Genomic DNA, 15,632 nt, shown 5'->3' on the forward strand with positions numbered 1-15,632 from the left:
AAAACTCACCATGCATTAGGAAAATTCAGCATTGGACTTCAACATTTGAAGATTATTTGCATCTTTTTTGGCCAAATCCAATTAGGTTTTTATTTCTTCCAAGAGAGAAAGAACCAAATAAATTAAATAAAAACCCTAAATCTTTAAATTCGTCTATGTAAAATTCTCACTATTGTAGTGAGGCAGTTTACTTAAATTTTCCCCATAATAGTACTAATAACACTTCCTTTAATCAAAACTTGAATTTGATAAAAAAATAAAATAAAATAATAAAAAAAAAAAAAATCAAAAGGGCTCACAAAATGCGACCCGCAAGAAGAGATTCTATGGGACTGATAGCCTACAGCAAGGCTGTGGGCCCATTTCACCCTCCCATACAGCAGCTGCTGAAGGTGCCCGCAAATAGAGAGTGGTGGTTAACCAGCTCCCTCGCAGCGTCCGCCACGGTCTGTCACCATGGACACAGCCGTCCTTCATACAACATCAGTCAACCATCCTGCTAATAAAAAACAAACTTTATATGCCAATGGAAATTTCTTTGAGGTGCCTGACACGGACACCAAAAGCAGAGGGGAAATAATTAAAGTACCACTATGACATATAAGTGGTAAGAAGAATAAAGAAGAACACTGGGGTGTGGTGTATATTAGCTCGGTCAGAACGCTCTGATCTAATTTGGCAGGCTCCAGTGCGGTTCGGCGTATGTCAAGTCTTTGTGATTTGTTAAAGTAAATAAGCAGGAAAACAAGACAAATTTTTTATTCCGACAGTCAATGCCAGAATATTTGCTTGCGGTTAGTCAGCGTTCACCTGCTATTTGGAACAAGCCGTAAATGACCGGGTTCTCAACTTTTGGCTTGTTTCTGTAAATGCAGATTTGCTCAAACCAAAGCCAGCCAGACTCTCCAAAGTCTGAAATTCCATGCCAAAAGTCCCATTTGAATCTCTTCATTTACACTTCGAAATACATGGTACGAAGAGGAATTTCACCCCCTAAAGACAAAGCCGCTATTATCATCTTGGATATGAAAGTGTGTGGGTTTAGGTACAATTACTCATGAAGAGCTTGTTATTGGGCAACAGTATTCTTTTGTCATACGTGAAGAGGAGGTTACAGGCGGCTCGAGTGACGATGAGGGATTGCTGGCCGTTTCATGTGGGCCGAAGGGGATTGGCAAGTCTTGCAGCTGGGATCATACTAGTACAGCTTTGGGATTAGTCGAAAATGGAACCCAGATGAAAGCATGGACGCCTGTTCAATTGCAAAGGCTCAGTGCGCAGAACATTTACCTCCAGATTCTCATTGAAGCTGATGGGCAGCGATCGCTAACATCACAGAGACTTGGCTAAAATAAGAGCTGCATTCTAAGTGGCAGCGGCTTTCTGCAGATTCGAACTGTTGAGAACAGGCAGCGGTCACGTTTCTTTCGTTTTTGTCCCTCAAACAGATAAACAGTGCCTGCACTCTTTTCAAAGCAAGGAAAAAATAGGATGAGAAATGTATATCATTGGGGCATATGATAAGATGTACATTTACAAATCACACATGAAATACAAGCTTATTTTTTCAGCACTATTAACCTTTCCAGTTATTTCAGCATTTAAATATTCAACCTGGCATCCCGAAAACGGTTGATGCTAAGAATTCTTCACAGATAATAAATGTATGATTGAACATAAAGCATTCTTTGGTTAGCAGAGGCTGAATGCGAGTTCCCTCAGAAGTCAAGCACAAAAAGCTGCCTGTCCTGATGACGTCTCCTAAGGCAGAGCTGAAGAAATGTGCTTTCAATTAGGTCCCGGTGGATATAGGGAAGCAGAACAAGAAATGCACTCGATTTATGTACTGCTCCGATTCTGCTCAGCATGTTTTACTGAACATTCAGAAAGTATTTAAGATTTCCCGTAATGCTAGCAGTCAAAATACACAGACAGGACTATTAGCCTCCTGGGGGTCTGGATCCCTCCATCTGATCTGAATGGAAGTGAGACTATGAGAACTGGTGAGAACTAGTGAAGAACAACAACAACAACAACATCAACAACAACAACAATGAACTAAACCCCTAATGAACTCCACACTTCTCTCATTTCTGTTCTAAGTTATGACTGTGTACAAAATCAGAGAGATGTTTGTTTTTCGGCACACCGCAATTACAAGCTGGGAATTGTGCTAGATAGAGGACTGACTGACAGACAGACAGACAGACAAGTGTCCTTCATGTGATGCGACACTAATCTGAAGCTCACACCAATGTGCAATGTTGATGTTGTCTTTAGAAAGTTGTCTGTTGCCACTACTAGCGTGAAGCCATGTGAAATGACGAAGCTGAAAAGTACAGGCCCACTCCTTTTTTTTCCGCAAGCACTCGCAAGCACACTCTCTCACTTATCCATATCTTTATCTAACCTACAATTTAGGCTTTAAATTCGGCTTAGAGAAGAACATTGACAATTTTATGCAAAAACATAGTATGTCCTTACACACCACAGGAATCGGTGCCTGTAAAAGAACAAGGACTGGGAAAAAAAAACATATTTGATACCGATTTAACACTTTGCTTGGGGCAGAGGCCTATTTACACTTAGTCTAAATATGTGTAATGAAAACATGAGGGACAAGATTTTAAAACTAAACAATGCATCTCAATTAACTACTTAACATCTACAACAAAATATAGTCCTGTAGACTATAAAAAGTAGTCCTTTTTTTGTTGTTAGAGCAGGTTGAATTGTATTATTCAAACAGCAAAAAAGTCACCAATAAAGACCTGGTAGTAATTATCGATTAAAAACGATTTTCCATGTCTAAAGACGTTTCCATTTTAAACGCCAAATATGGGGAAATCCACGGACAACTAAGAGGCATTAGAGGGCGCGCCGTGCTTGAGACGCATACAAGTCAGCAAATTTTCCTGATGATTTATTGGCGTGAAGTTTCGTGCACAATGACAAAAAGGAGTGCAACATTCTCGAAAAACAATAAGCAGAGTGGACTGCCATAACAGCAATGAAAACATTACTGCAGGCTTCAAAATGGCTGTGTTTACGATTAGAAATGTCAAACAAATGTCGCCTACGTAGGCAATTGTAGACCGTAGCCCGAATCTGTATCTGTATGCATGAGTATGCTGTCAGCATACCGGCAGAATTCACAGTTTTGTTGTAAAAAAAGACACATTATGCAGAAGTATAATTTACTGTGTTTGTCAGAGCCTGCAGTTGCTGTGTGTCACGCGTATCGTGACGAGCTGGTCGCGCTCCGAGAGAAGGCCGCTAAAATCAATTCCCTATATTCGTTTTTGAAACTGGTTGGTTGGTCCGATCGATTGTACAATCGATTTTCGAACATAAAGTGACAGCCCTAATATATATATATATATATATATATATATATATATATATATATATATATATATATATATATATATATATATATATACACACACATATATACATTGTATAATTTTACATTTAAAATCCATTATACATTGTGAATATGCATTTTTTTCAAAAGACCAAAAATGTTACTTACAACTACAGGAGGATTGTTCCACTCTTCGTAGGTCCGAGCTGCATATGGGTAGATACGATCATTAATTATCTGGAGAGTCGTCATGCCAATAGCCTTCATGGAGCTGAAGTAGGCGTCCCAGAACCAGCGGGCCTAGAAAATAATAAATGGCATGGCATTCAAATATTTGTGGGAAGAGCAGCAAAGCACAGACAAACTGTTAAACAGAAATATATATACGCACACAAAAACCATGTGAAAGATACAAACCAAAGGCAAAAGATAAGGCCTCTCACATCCCTTTACTCCCACCATCCTGCTCATGCCTTTATGACCCCTACACACTTTCAAAGGCAAAACAGCCCATTAAAACACTGGTGACATGACTGCAGGGACCATTCCAGGTGGTTATGAGCCCTTTAGACTATCAGTCTTTTAACTTTTCCACTCAAGTGGCACTGAGACGGCAGCTAAAGTTTAAGAGCAGAGGTCAGGTCATTTTACTCCACACCAGCACAGGGACATGCTGCAATGTAATCACATTTGCCATGCTGCTATAATGCCAATGTGATACAGAAAAAGGATAGTACTCTTGTACATGAAGAAATGCTGAATTAAACTGATTAAAGTGACAATAACGAATTTTACATGAAGATGAAATTTATCAGGGATTCCCCAAAAACTGTTTGATGAATATAACAAAATATTTCTTAAGCACCAAATCAGCATATTAGAATGATTTCTGAAGGATCATGGTACAATGAAAACTGGAGTAATGATGCTGAAAATTCAGCTTTGCCATCACGGGAATAAACAAACCGTTAAAATATATTAATATAGAAAAGATATCTTAAATTGCAATAATATTTCAGAATATTACTGTTTTTAATGTATTTCTAACAATAAATTCAGCCTTGAGGATAGAAGACTTTAATACATTTTTAAAAACCTTACCGACCCAAACTTTTGAACAGTACTGTACATATTAACTAAAATAAGAGTAATTTCCATAGTACCATTAGAGAATAAAATAGCCCATACTTTTACCAGTTACCACAAAAGCCTGGCAGCTTGCATAAATTCAATCCAACTTAAAACTTTAACAATTAAACCCTGGTCTTTAAATAGAAAATATCTATTTAAAAATAATTTAAATAATCTGTCAATACAAGAACACACACTTTTTGCCCACCGCTGCCGATCCATTAACAAACCCAAGGTTCCAGCAGAGAGGGCGAGGAGCACATAAGAGTTAATTACCCATAAAACAGTGCTATCTCCTGCTAGGAGGCGCCATGCCGCAGTGACCCGGCTCCACCCTTCCTGGTCCCGTTTGACCCGGTTCTCTTTAACAGGCCCAACCAAGTGCAGGCTGGGGGCAGCCTCATTACCTGGCCTGACCGCAAACAGTGTCAGATTAGGTCCAACTACAAAGAGTCAAATGAGACCAGGGTGAATAGGAAAGCCATTATTCTTTTTCTTTTTTCAATACACTTTCCTGGGCCAATTACTGAACAACGTTAGCGCTCTAATGGTCCTTCTTTTAAAAGGAATTGATGAAACAGGTTTGCGAAACATTAAAAACAGAGAACCCACTGACCATTCCAGTTATTCTCACTTAAGTGAATTAAAATCACTGCAGCAAGGCTATTTATTTAATTGCTTCTGAGGGTCTTTAGCTTCTCATCACTTCATTGGTTGGTTTGTTTGTTGTCATTTTCCCAGCCCAGAACTCAGTTCAGCACATTAGAAGAGCGCTGTCACTCCCCCTTCCACCGGCCCCCAAGGGCCTGGCCCTTAAACCTTAAAGAAATACAACTACACAAAAACAGCTTTTCTTTTTATGGAGAGGGGAAGAGGATTCAAAAAGACTTTCTGATCCCAAGGGGAGCGCAGCCGCCCATAAATCAGCTCGTGATGAAAGTTTCCTTTCCGACCAGGAGAAGGCAGAGAGAAAACCGCACCCCCCAAGTGCTGAACCCGCCCCGTTTGAACGCTTGCAAGAATTTTTATGAGGAGGGAAGAGACGGATTCTCATGAGAGTAGAAAACATTGGCTGCTCTTCTCACACACTTAAGGTTCTTCATACAATACACTCTTGAACATACAAGAAACATACCTTCCTCTGTGCTTTTATAGGACACTGTTCTATATAAAACATAGGCTAACTGTTGCCATAATAACTGCGGATCGGAATCATAAAGAATTTAATGATTCCGGTTCCAATTTATCTCAATGACTCTGGTTCCATAAACGATTCCTTTAGTGCTTTTAAGGAAAAAATATTTAGAAAAAAGAAAAGCAATTCTATTGCCAAATGATTAGGTCATTTCAATAAATAAAATAAAATTACATAAACTTTAACAACTTTTCACTGACTTTCAAATGTGGCATACAAGCAATAGACAAATTGGCCTTAACTATATTAAAATAATACACAAACAAAAAATATGAAACATTTAATTTATTTAGTAATATTGACACTATTGGTCTATCTTTGTATACACAATGTCGTATGAACAACCAGCCAGTCACTACACTGCTTTATGTCTCAAGCCTTAACGCAAAAAAAGTTAATATACATGTTTTAAAAATAAATTCAGCTCATGAGTCATTAGTTTAGGAATAGCCTTGACTTTACTGATTGCACTGGAAAGTTGAGATTCAGCAAAAAGAAGAAAAAAAAAACTGGAAACTGTTGGATAACAGAGCTTTACACATCATTGTTTTGACTCACTAGGAAGAATAGGATCATATTATAAGAGTCATTCATTATGGAGAATCAGTTGGACTACACAGGTTGCATGTTTTTTTTGGTTTTTTTTGATTCACTGAAAAGAACCAGCTCAGAGTCATTTGTTCTGGGAATCTGACTAAACTGGTCCCGCTGTAGATTTCATGCTATAGATTCAGCAGTGGTGCCGCACAGCAAAGGCTGTCAGAGTAGTTTAGTGCATTATTTTGTCCTAAATCACAACCAATGTATCAAATCAAATAACATCATTCTATGTGCTGATTATACTAAATAACCATTAGGCAAAAGTAATAAGCGCTGAGTAAAACATGCACACAAACTGGAGGCTGGAAGACTTGGAGACCACACCATGAAGTACAGTAGATGGCTGCCCCCTCTATTGGTGAAAATGCAGAGAAGCTACACTACACCTATTCCAATCCTCACAACTGTCTACATTACTTTTGCATTGTATGCAGTCCAACCCTGAAAGTTCAAGGGGGATGTTTTCTGGCAAGATCAAGAACAAAGTAGTAGGATTTTTTATGTTTTTTTAAATCCAAGTAAGGTATATATCAAGATCCGTTTTTTTTTTTTTTTGTACAATGGCAGCCATTCAATCGCTCTACTGTCTGGAGGTGGTATAGGCTAGTAAGAAAGGAGTGGATCAAGATGTGTTCAAGTGTGGGCTGATATCTCACTGGCTTCGTGCCATGTCATATTTCCAGCACAAGTTGTGTTTCTGCACACCAAGTCTTAACACCACCCAGAAACCTGTGGAACTAAACTACAACATTCTCCTCACACAAAATATTCAACATCGAGATGAAGAACTTGAGATTGAAGAAGCCAATGGATAATTATGGCTAACTTATAGTATTCTACATGGCAACATATAATTACTATAGAGTGAAACCACTCTGTAGTGGTTTCTCTTTGGTAAAATATCTCTTTTAATAAAATATCTCTTTACATGTATTCCATGTGGTTTAGCCAGTTTAATTTAAGTGTACAGCTGAAAAAGCTGAAGGGAAAAAATTAAAGCAAAAGTGTGCGGTTAACAATTTGTTTGGGTAAAGATACATCACTAATACTTAAAATTAGCTTTCATCATGATTTAATATGGCGAGAGAAATTTCATCTTCAGAGAATCAGAAGCACACACTTGAAGGAATATTGTTTTTGGCATTAACCCACCTGTCTAACATTTATTTTCATAGTGGAGCTAGCACTCCATTGAAAGGAAGAAAGAATGTAGTGGAGAATAAGAGAGGTTGTGACTCCTTTAACCTTGCCTTCACCCTGTATTAAACCTGAGATGGTTGCTTGCATTTAGTCTGAGAATGACTCAGCTGTTATTGAACTCTGCCATCAGTTTTGACAGCATTTGGTACTGTTTAGCAACTGTCACACCAGGTTGAGGGTTATTGGACCGTTTTTCACGAATAGCTCCAAGTGTATTTTGTACTTCTGCTCAAAATTTTGCAGTAAAGGACAAGAGTGAATTGTACAAAAAGTGTCTCTGCTTTAATTTTCAGTCCTTGGACTGACTCAATACTGAAAATTACCCATCAAACACAACAAATTAATTCACATTCTTACCGTGAATACAACGCTGTAATAGCATTCTTACCTGTCTCTGCATCTCCTCCACCTGTCTGTGAGGGATGCTCTTCAAAATAGTGTACATCTCAGGCAACTTTTCTTCTGGAATGACAACGGATGCCCTGCAAGTACACGCACACAAATGACACTGTATTCCATGCGCTTGATTTTCATGTGACCACGTCAGTATTACCGTGTATGAAAACACATAACCAGAACTAGTTCAGATATTGAAATATTACAAACACAAGCATATGCACAACAAACAAAGCAAACAAAAGACAAAGATAGCGGCATGTCTTTTGTTTGCTTTGTTTGTTGTGCATGTGCTTGTGTTTGTAATATTTCCATATCTGAATGTTGATGAACTACTGATCTGTTAAACATTTCATATTCAGTGTTGATTGATACATTACATATTCAGTGAATTATAGCTTCTCATGATTTTCAGAAGCTATAATTAAGTGTTTAATATGATTTTCGTCATTAGCTATTCATAAGGTGATTGGCAAGTCAGGCAACTGTACCATATTAACTTTATTCATGATGATAGTGACTGACAACACTGGAATTTCGGTGTTTACCTTTTCCAGTCCAGTACTTCAGAGAAAGGCAGAATGTAAGAATCAGCCATGATGACAGGGACACATCCGGACTGCAGCACGTCACTGAGAGTGGCCTGTCCGAGCCGGGCCCCACGCAGAACCACACAGAACGACGACTCCTACAGAACACACAGGGGATACATTTGTTATCTCTAATAGCGATACACCCCCAGACCTCTTCAGTGATGCTGTAACATAGACACTAGTGTGATCTAGGCGTGTGGTGTAAATAAAGGGGTTGTAATGAAAGGTGCTAGGATCAGAGTCTAGAGGGGCTTTGTGTTGAAAATGGCTCGCACAGGGATTTGGCCTCCGCTCCTTTTCACTGTGGAACGTCTCCCAGATGTGCTGCAGCACCCAGCCCAGATGATAAGCATACTTCCTGTCTAGACAGGGCTGGACGGGAGATGAGCGTGGTGGACAGGAACAGTGTTTGTTTCTATTGCTTACACTGATGGAGAAATGTGTTGCGGTGGTAAAGATTGTTTCTGAATGGGTTAAAGATTTAAAGGGGTCATGACAAATTTGTTATTTTAATATATTCCTTGAGGTAATAAAATATATTTTTACAATTTTTATATACACATATATATGCAAAATAGCCACTCTGCTGCTTTGAACAAACATATAATCCTACAACATGCTCAGAGACACCATTAAAAATAAAAAAATATACCATCCACTTGTTCCTGACATGGGTGTGCTTCTGAAGTCCAGAGGGGGCAATTTACAGTTTAAACAGTATCTAGACAGTTGTTAGCCATTAAGTGACAGAGTGCCAGTGGGTGGGGTTTATGGTGCAATGATACATAACTTTTCATCAAAGTCTTGCTCTAGAGGAAGTGTTTTTAATGGGGAGGATGTTTTCATGAAACTTGCAGGACGCTTTAATGGCACAAAGACATTACAAGTTGAAGATCAAGAAATTTTTTATTTCTCATGACCCTTTAAAGGGTTCGTTCACCCCAAAAAATTCTGTCATTAATTACTCACCCTCATGTCGTTCCAAACCCCTAAGAATTTCGTTCATCTTCAGAACACAAATGAAGATCTTTTTAATGAAGTCTGAGAGCTTTCTGCCTACTCAACTACCACTGTCAAGCCCCAGAAAGATAAAGACATTATTAAAGTAATCCATGTGACTCCGGTGGTTTAACCTCAATTTTATGAAGTGACGTGAGTGCTTTGTTTGTGTAAAGAGAGATAAATTTTTGCAAATAAAGTGGTAATTTTTTGTTTTTTTTGCTCAAACAAAGCACTCGCGTCAATTTATAAAATTGAGGTTAAACCACTGGAGTCACATGGATTACTCTAATGATGTCTTTACTACCTTTCTTGAAAGTGGTAGTTGAGTAGGCTGTCAATGGAGAGACAGAAAGCTCTCCGTCGTCAGGAAAATTAACTAATAATTTATTATAAAAAAAATTAAATCAGATGTTAGTCTAGTAGTTGATAATGTATGCAATGTAATTGGCGCTATTTAAAAAAACTCTAGGATATTCATTATGCAAAAACTCCAAGTGAATTGAATGTTGTTTAATATGAATGGATGATCAGTGACACCAACCTGTAAGATTTGTGGGTAGTCGTAGACCTGTCCTTTATAGCAGCGCTTTCTGACTGAGGCCAAACCCTGAGAGAGGTTACTGCATTTGTCTAGGAGGAGCAGGGCCTCCCCATTCTCCTCCTTCAGCCTCTCCAGTTCCACACGGTATTCCCGATGGATGGCCGTCTGTGATGATAGAATGAAGTACCGCCGTGGCCTGGAGAAAACGCGTATTATTTGATGCCATTTTCAATCGTTAAATCTACAGTAATCCGGCTAATCAATGTCAATGAGCAGGATCTCACCCTGGTTGCCTTTCAGGAAGGTCCACCTCAGCAGATAAGGGGCTATACACGGGGATGCTGACATCATAACCCTGCCTGTATGTCCATGTGGAGAAGCCTCCCCCAGCCAGCAGGGCTCTGTGAAACAAACGCAATGAAGATGACAACTCTGTCGCCGCGAGCATCTGCAAATGCGCTGAAGATGAAACACGTCCCTAATCTGGTTTTACATAACAAATGTGCGAACATGCCACTCCGGAGCATTTAACAGAGTTGCATTTGCGTCCAAGTTATATGAGTCAATAAAACTTCAAACACCGCTCGATTTGAGGGAACAGAGAGAGTATAGGGAGAGCTGCAAATATGGCCACGCAACATACACTGTCTTTTTATCTCACCCCACACATATGCACATACGGGCAGCTGGTTCTGATGAGGCTGCACGCCAAATGGAGCACAGCTGGATGAGCCCAGGAAATTCCCTACAGCTCCAGATAAGTGTTCATCATTTCAGGGCTTTCTAGTACATAAAACTCACCTTTTCCACCCAAAGCAAAAGATCAGCCAAGTTATAGGCTGAGAAACATGGCCTATGTTGCAGTAAATACCAGAGTTCTCATTTATAAAACTGTGCGTAGGATCCTTACCAGAAGTGTGCGTGCGCCCGAAAGGCAAAAATGGCGTACGCAAAAAAATATTCAGACTTATAAAACTGTGTGTATGCCAGAACCTGCGCTGAATTCCCTTATAACTCCCAGTCAGCGGAAGATTGTGTGCACATGCGTCTCCTCCCTGAAATAACCATATGTGGAGCTTGCAACGCCTAGTTTTACTATGCATATCCTCATCTGCATATCATTTGCATATGCATATTCATCCACGTGATAACATGTTTAACGGTACAAGACATTTGGAAAATATGAGATACAGATGTGCCGTCACATTACATAGCTAAAAATAATTTAGTAGCCTATCCTTGCCTTGTTTTTTAATAATAAATCAAAATAGTATAAAAAACATTTGAGAGAAAGTTTTTCTCAATCTTTTCCACTGGCCAAATAGTATTTTTAATTTCTTTATATTTTTAATGGAAACAGATAGGCCTTACTGTGCATTATTGATCATTATTTGCGCGGAAATATTTCCTAAGATCATATCATGTGCTAAGCAATCCTCGCTGTAGTTAAAACATTAAAACACAGCATGCCACAGGAAAAGTGTTCAAAAGCATTGCATCCACAACAAGTATTTATATTTTTTATAATATAAAAAAATGTTGTAACTTCTTAGTAATGATTTCATGTAATTTAAGTGCTTAACTCCATTAACGAGAATGGCATTTTTAATCTAAATGTGTATATCAGATGTAGCCTAAAGCATAGTTTTAATCATTATTTTATTTATTTAAACTGTTATTGTGAACATGCACTGTATTTATGATTAGGACTCATGATGAAGATTTAAAGTGGTTTTTCTTCATAGCCTTTCCTTCCAGAGTTTGCGTGCGGGTGCGGAAATTTTCCCGTCAAGTTTGTTTTTATAAATCACAACTTATGCGTCGGAAGTGGCGTATGCCTTTTTCAGGGCGTGTTTTGTGCGTACGCAACGGTTATAAATGAGGCCCCAGGAGATTATGTTTGTCTGCCTGCTCTAGGCGGTAGCGTGTTCTTCTCTTTCATGATCTCTTGATCTAAGGAACAAACTAGGATGATCATACATGCGTAGATACAAATACATATTAGGAAATGTAATTGTTAAAAAGTCAAGATGACACTTTGGGTTTACATCTGAAAAGGACAGTTCTGTGACACTGATCTGTGTGAATGGATTTGTTGGGATGGTTGTCGCAAAATTTTTTAATTATATATTGCAAGCATTCCAATTTCTCTCAATATCAAGATTGTTGAAATCAAAACCAAAAATATACTTAAATCTAACATGGATTGCTTAAACATGGCATCAACCTGATAGTGATGAGGTTCAATGTCATTGAGGACATCCATGTATCAATCCATTCTCATTAGTATAGAGGTAAAATAGTGCCATGTTGTAAACTTCTGTGAACAACTATCTTGAGATCAAAATATAAGAGAGGATATGGGAGCATTTTTTGCTTCTCAGTCAGGTGACATTGCTGCTCAATTAGGTCAATCACAAAGACAACACTGCCCTCAACTGGCAGACATAACATCTGAACTCTATCAGAAGTTATCCAGTGTTTTCAGTGACAATTTTTGACCTCTGGAATTTATGTCAAAGACTGGAACTTAACTGAGATTAATTTGAACAATTATGGCTCCCAATTATAAAATCAAATACAAAAGTAGATGTAAATAACTTTAGTCTTGGTCTCAGATCTGGACATGTTTAGTGTTTTCAGGCCCGATTTTAATGAAGAAATTATTTCATATTAGCTACACATTCAACACCACTTGCTTCTGAAACAAAATGAAATGACAATGTGAATAATGAAATGTGAGAGAACAAATCTTTCCTAGGTTGCACCACACAAGAATGAGACCAAAATATCAGAACGAGAAACAGATATACAAAATATTCTGTGTTTGTGATCTGAATGGAAAAGTTAAAAATAAACTCAAATGAGGATTTGAACACTGTCCTCACAATATGCATAATTCCTAATCAAGTATAAAGATAGAGTATAGAGATTGTTCGAAAACAACATTACCGGTTCAAAAGTTTGGGGTCGGTAAGATTTTTATGTTCCTAAAAGAAGTCTCTTATGTTCAGCAAGGCTGCATTTATTTAACAAAAATACAGTAAAAAAATTGAAATATTATAAAAAATTTAAAGAACTGTTTTCTGTTTTCATTAATTTTAAAATATGGTTTATTCCTGTGATGGCAAAGCTGAATTTTCAGAAGCCATTCTTATTCATAATCATTCATATGCAGATTAGGTGCTCAAGAAATACTTATTATTATCACTTAGTTACTATTATTATTATTATTATTATTATTATATCTTATTATTAAAGATATACATGCATTAGCAAAGTTGAAAACAGTTGTGCTGCTTAATATTTTTGTGGTAACAGGGATAAAAAAAAAGAGTCATGATCCTTTGATGAACAGAAAGCTTAAAAGAACATTTTTAACAATGTGAAAGTCTTTAATATCTAATTAAAGTATCTAATTTAAAAACTATCACTGACCCCAAACTTCTGAATTACATAGTACATAATGTCAATATGATTTGAGAACTTTCAGACTTCCTGTCAAGTTTAACAATTTTGTGTGCCTATTAATTACTCCTAAATCTCACCTGTCTCTGGGCACATCCAGAGCTGTATTGTAGTCAGGGGGTCCTCCAGGAAGCATGTTAAACAGCAGGTGGTTCATGCCTTTGTCCCACCTGAAAAAAAGTATCATAAACATGCTGAATATATAGCTTAAAACGGTCAGTTATGACTTCAAAATACAATACCTAAAAGCTAAAATCTAAGAGTTATATAAATAATATCTCACAAGAGATCCAGAAGTGACACCATAATAGAGAACAACAGAGAGGTGCAACTGTGATTAAAATACAGCAGAAGTGGTTTGATTTGCAGATATTGAAGGATAAATATATGTACCTGGGCAACTTGGCCAGTGCCTGAGCAGTTTCACGAATCCGCAGAGAGTTCTGATTCATCACATCAATGGAGGGTATGAACAGGCACGCTCTAGTCACATCGTCAGTGTAAAAATCACTGTCTGAGATGGCGCTCAGCAGGTCGTTGTATTCTCGAGACAGGCCAGTGCTACTGATGGGCACCCCTACCTCATCCACAAATCTCTGAAGAGGATAGATGTACACCTGTGGACAAATACGATTAATAGATCAAGGAATGACATCCAACACAAAAAACATCAATCATTAATACAATCGTTTCTTCTTCAATCGCATCACCTTGATTTTATTCTTGGGATTATATCCACAGCGATACACATCAAAGCAAGTGTGCATCCGACAGCTCAGGTCACCCCTTTCAGGAATAGGGCTGCTCACAGGTATCCTGACCAAAGGAGCGTCATGCACACTACGGCGGTCCAGACTCCATTCTGCAGAGGACTCAATGGAGTGAGGCCAGAACTGGAACATCCCCGTTGCGATCAACCCCAGCAGGACCACCGAGAAGAGGGTTATGTAGTAGATCCGGTGTTTAGTCTTCATGCGGGGAATGAGAGCAGGGCCCCGGGAACCATACTTCACTGCTGCACACATGATGAGCCCGTCCAGAGCCAAAACCACTGCAGAAGACACAAACGCCACTGATGAACATCTACACATGTCAGAGAATATCATGGACTGCACATGATCTTTACCAATTCATTTACTATATGACTGATGCATCTAATTACAAATTAACTTAGATCAGATTATTGATTGTTTTAATTTATTATACGACTGACCCATCTAATTACATTTCATATATGATTGTTCATTCTAATTGATATTTGCTATATGATTGATCCATCTAATCAATTCATTATTAATCCAAATTTAAATTAACTTATTGTACATGAAAATAAAATTATTTAAAATTGAACGGATTCATTAGAATTACATATAATTACTCCACTAAACTCAAAATAATCTTATATGACTAATTCATCAAACTCCAAATCATTTATTATGTGATGGATTGTTCCCATTCTAATTTATTATATGCCTGATGCATATATGCTGATATACTGATGTGTTTTATCATATTATTGATGAATTTAATTACAAATAACTTGTTTTTATGACTGATTCGTCTAATTCTAATTTATTAATTATACGACTGATTAATTCCAATGAACCTATCATTATGATCAGTGAGTGTCACTCAAATTTCAGTTAATTTCTTATAACCACTCCCTCTGGTTTCTTAACGATTTATATGTATTAGTAAAAGCAGGCTATATTTCATAGTCTTACTAAAAATATGCCCTGTCTCGAGTTGTAAATCCAAAACACACTCGCTAACGATAGCAGGTAAGCTAGCCACTCAAATTTATGAACTAACCTTCACGGTGTCCAGTTTATGGCCTCAAATCTCAGCACGCCTCAACCATAATCTCAATTGTTAGTCCAGTATGGTGTAAAAACTGAAAGTGAAAATTTTCACTGAATTTTGTTTATTATCCCACTACACATTCCTTACGCTAAAGGGACAGCTGACAGGAAAAAAAAAGAAATGCGTCTCTCCTTCACGTGTGAGTGCCATACAGTCTTGTTTTAATTCGGGTCGCGTGGCGCCCTCTGCTGTAGAGGCAGAACGACTGTGGCCCATAGGCTGCGTCTCGAAACCTAGTGAGCCGCCTAACTAGACAGCATTTTGGAGTGGTTAAAG

General features: G+C 38.0%; 1 protein-coding gene across 1 annotated transcript in view; it reads right to left on the minus strand.

Annotated features, from left to right (window-relative positions):
• ext2 (exostosin glycosyltransferase 2) overlaps positions 1–15,524 on the minus strand; it is a 34,126-nt gene extending 18,602 nt beyond the window's left edge. Inside the window, exons 1-9 of the mRNA XM_081347534.1 lie at positions 15,306–15,524; positions 14,204–14,544; positions 13,887–14,110; positions 13,574–13,663; positions 10,310–10,426; positions 10,026–10,221; positions 8,438–8,577; positions 7,882–7,975; positions 3,536–3,667 (exon numbers count right to left, since the gene is read on the minus strand). Coding sequence (XP_081203660.1) covers positions 3,536–3,667; positions 7,882–7,975; positions 8,438–8,577; positions 10,026–10,221; positions 10,310–10,426; positions 13,574–13,663; positions 13,887–14,110; positions 14,204–14,518 — 1,308 coding nt within the window. The 5' untranslated portion in view covers positions 14,519–14,544; positions 15,306–15,524. The remainder of the gene's footprint in view (positions 1–3,535; positions 3,668–7,881; positions 7,976–8,437; positions 8,578–10,025; positions 10,222–10,309; positions 10,427–13,573; positions 13,664–13,886; positions 14,111–14,203; positions 14,545–15,305) is intronic.
• Between the last annotated feature and the right edge of the window lie 108 nt (positions 15,525–15,632).

Source organism: Scardinius erythrophthalmus, assembly GCF_964197995.2.
Source record: "Scardinius erythrophthalmus genome assembly, chromosome: 2".
Classification (NCBI taxonomy): domain Eukaryota; kingdom Metazoa; phylum Chordata; class Actinopteri; order Cypriniformes; family Leuciscidae; genus Scardinius; species Scardinius erythrophthalmus.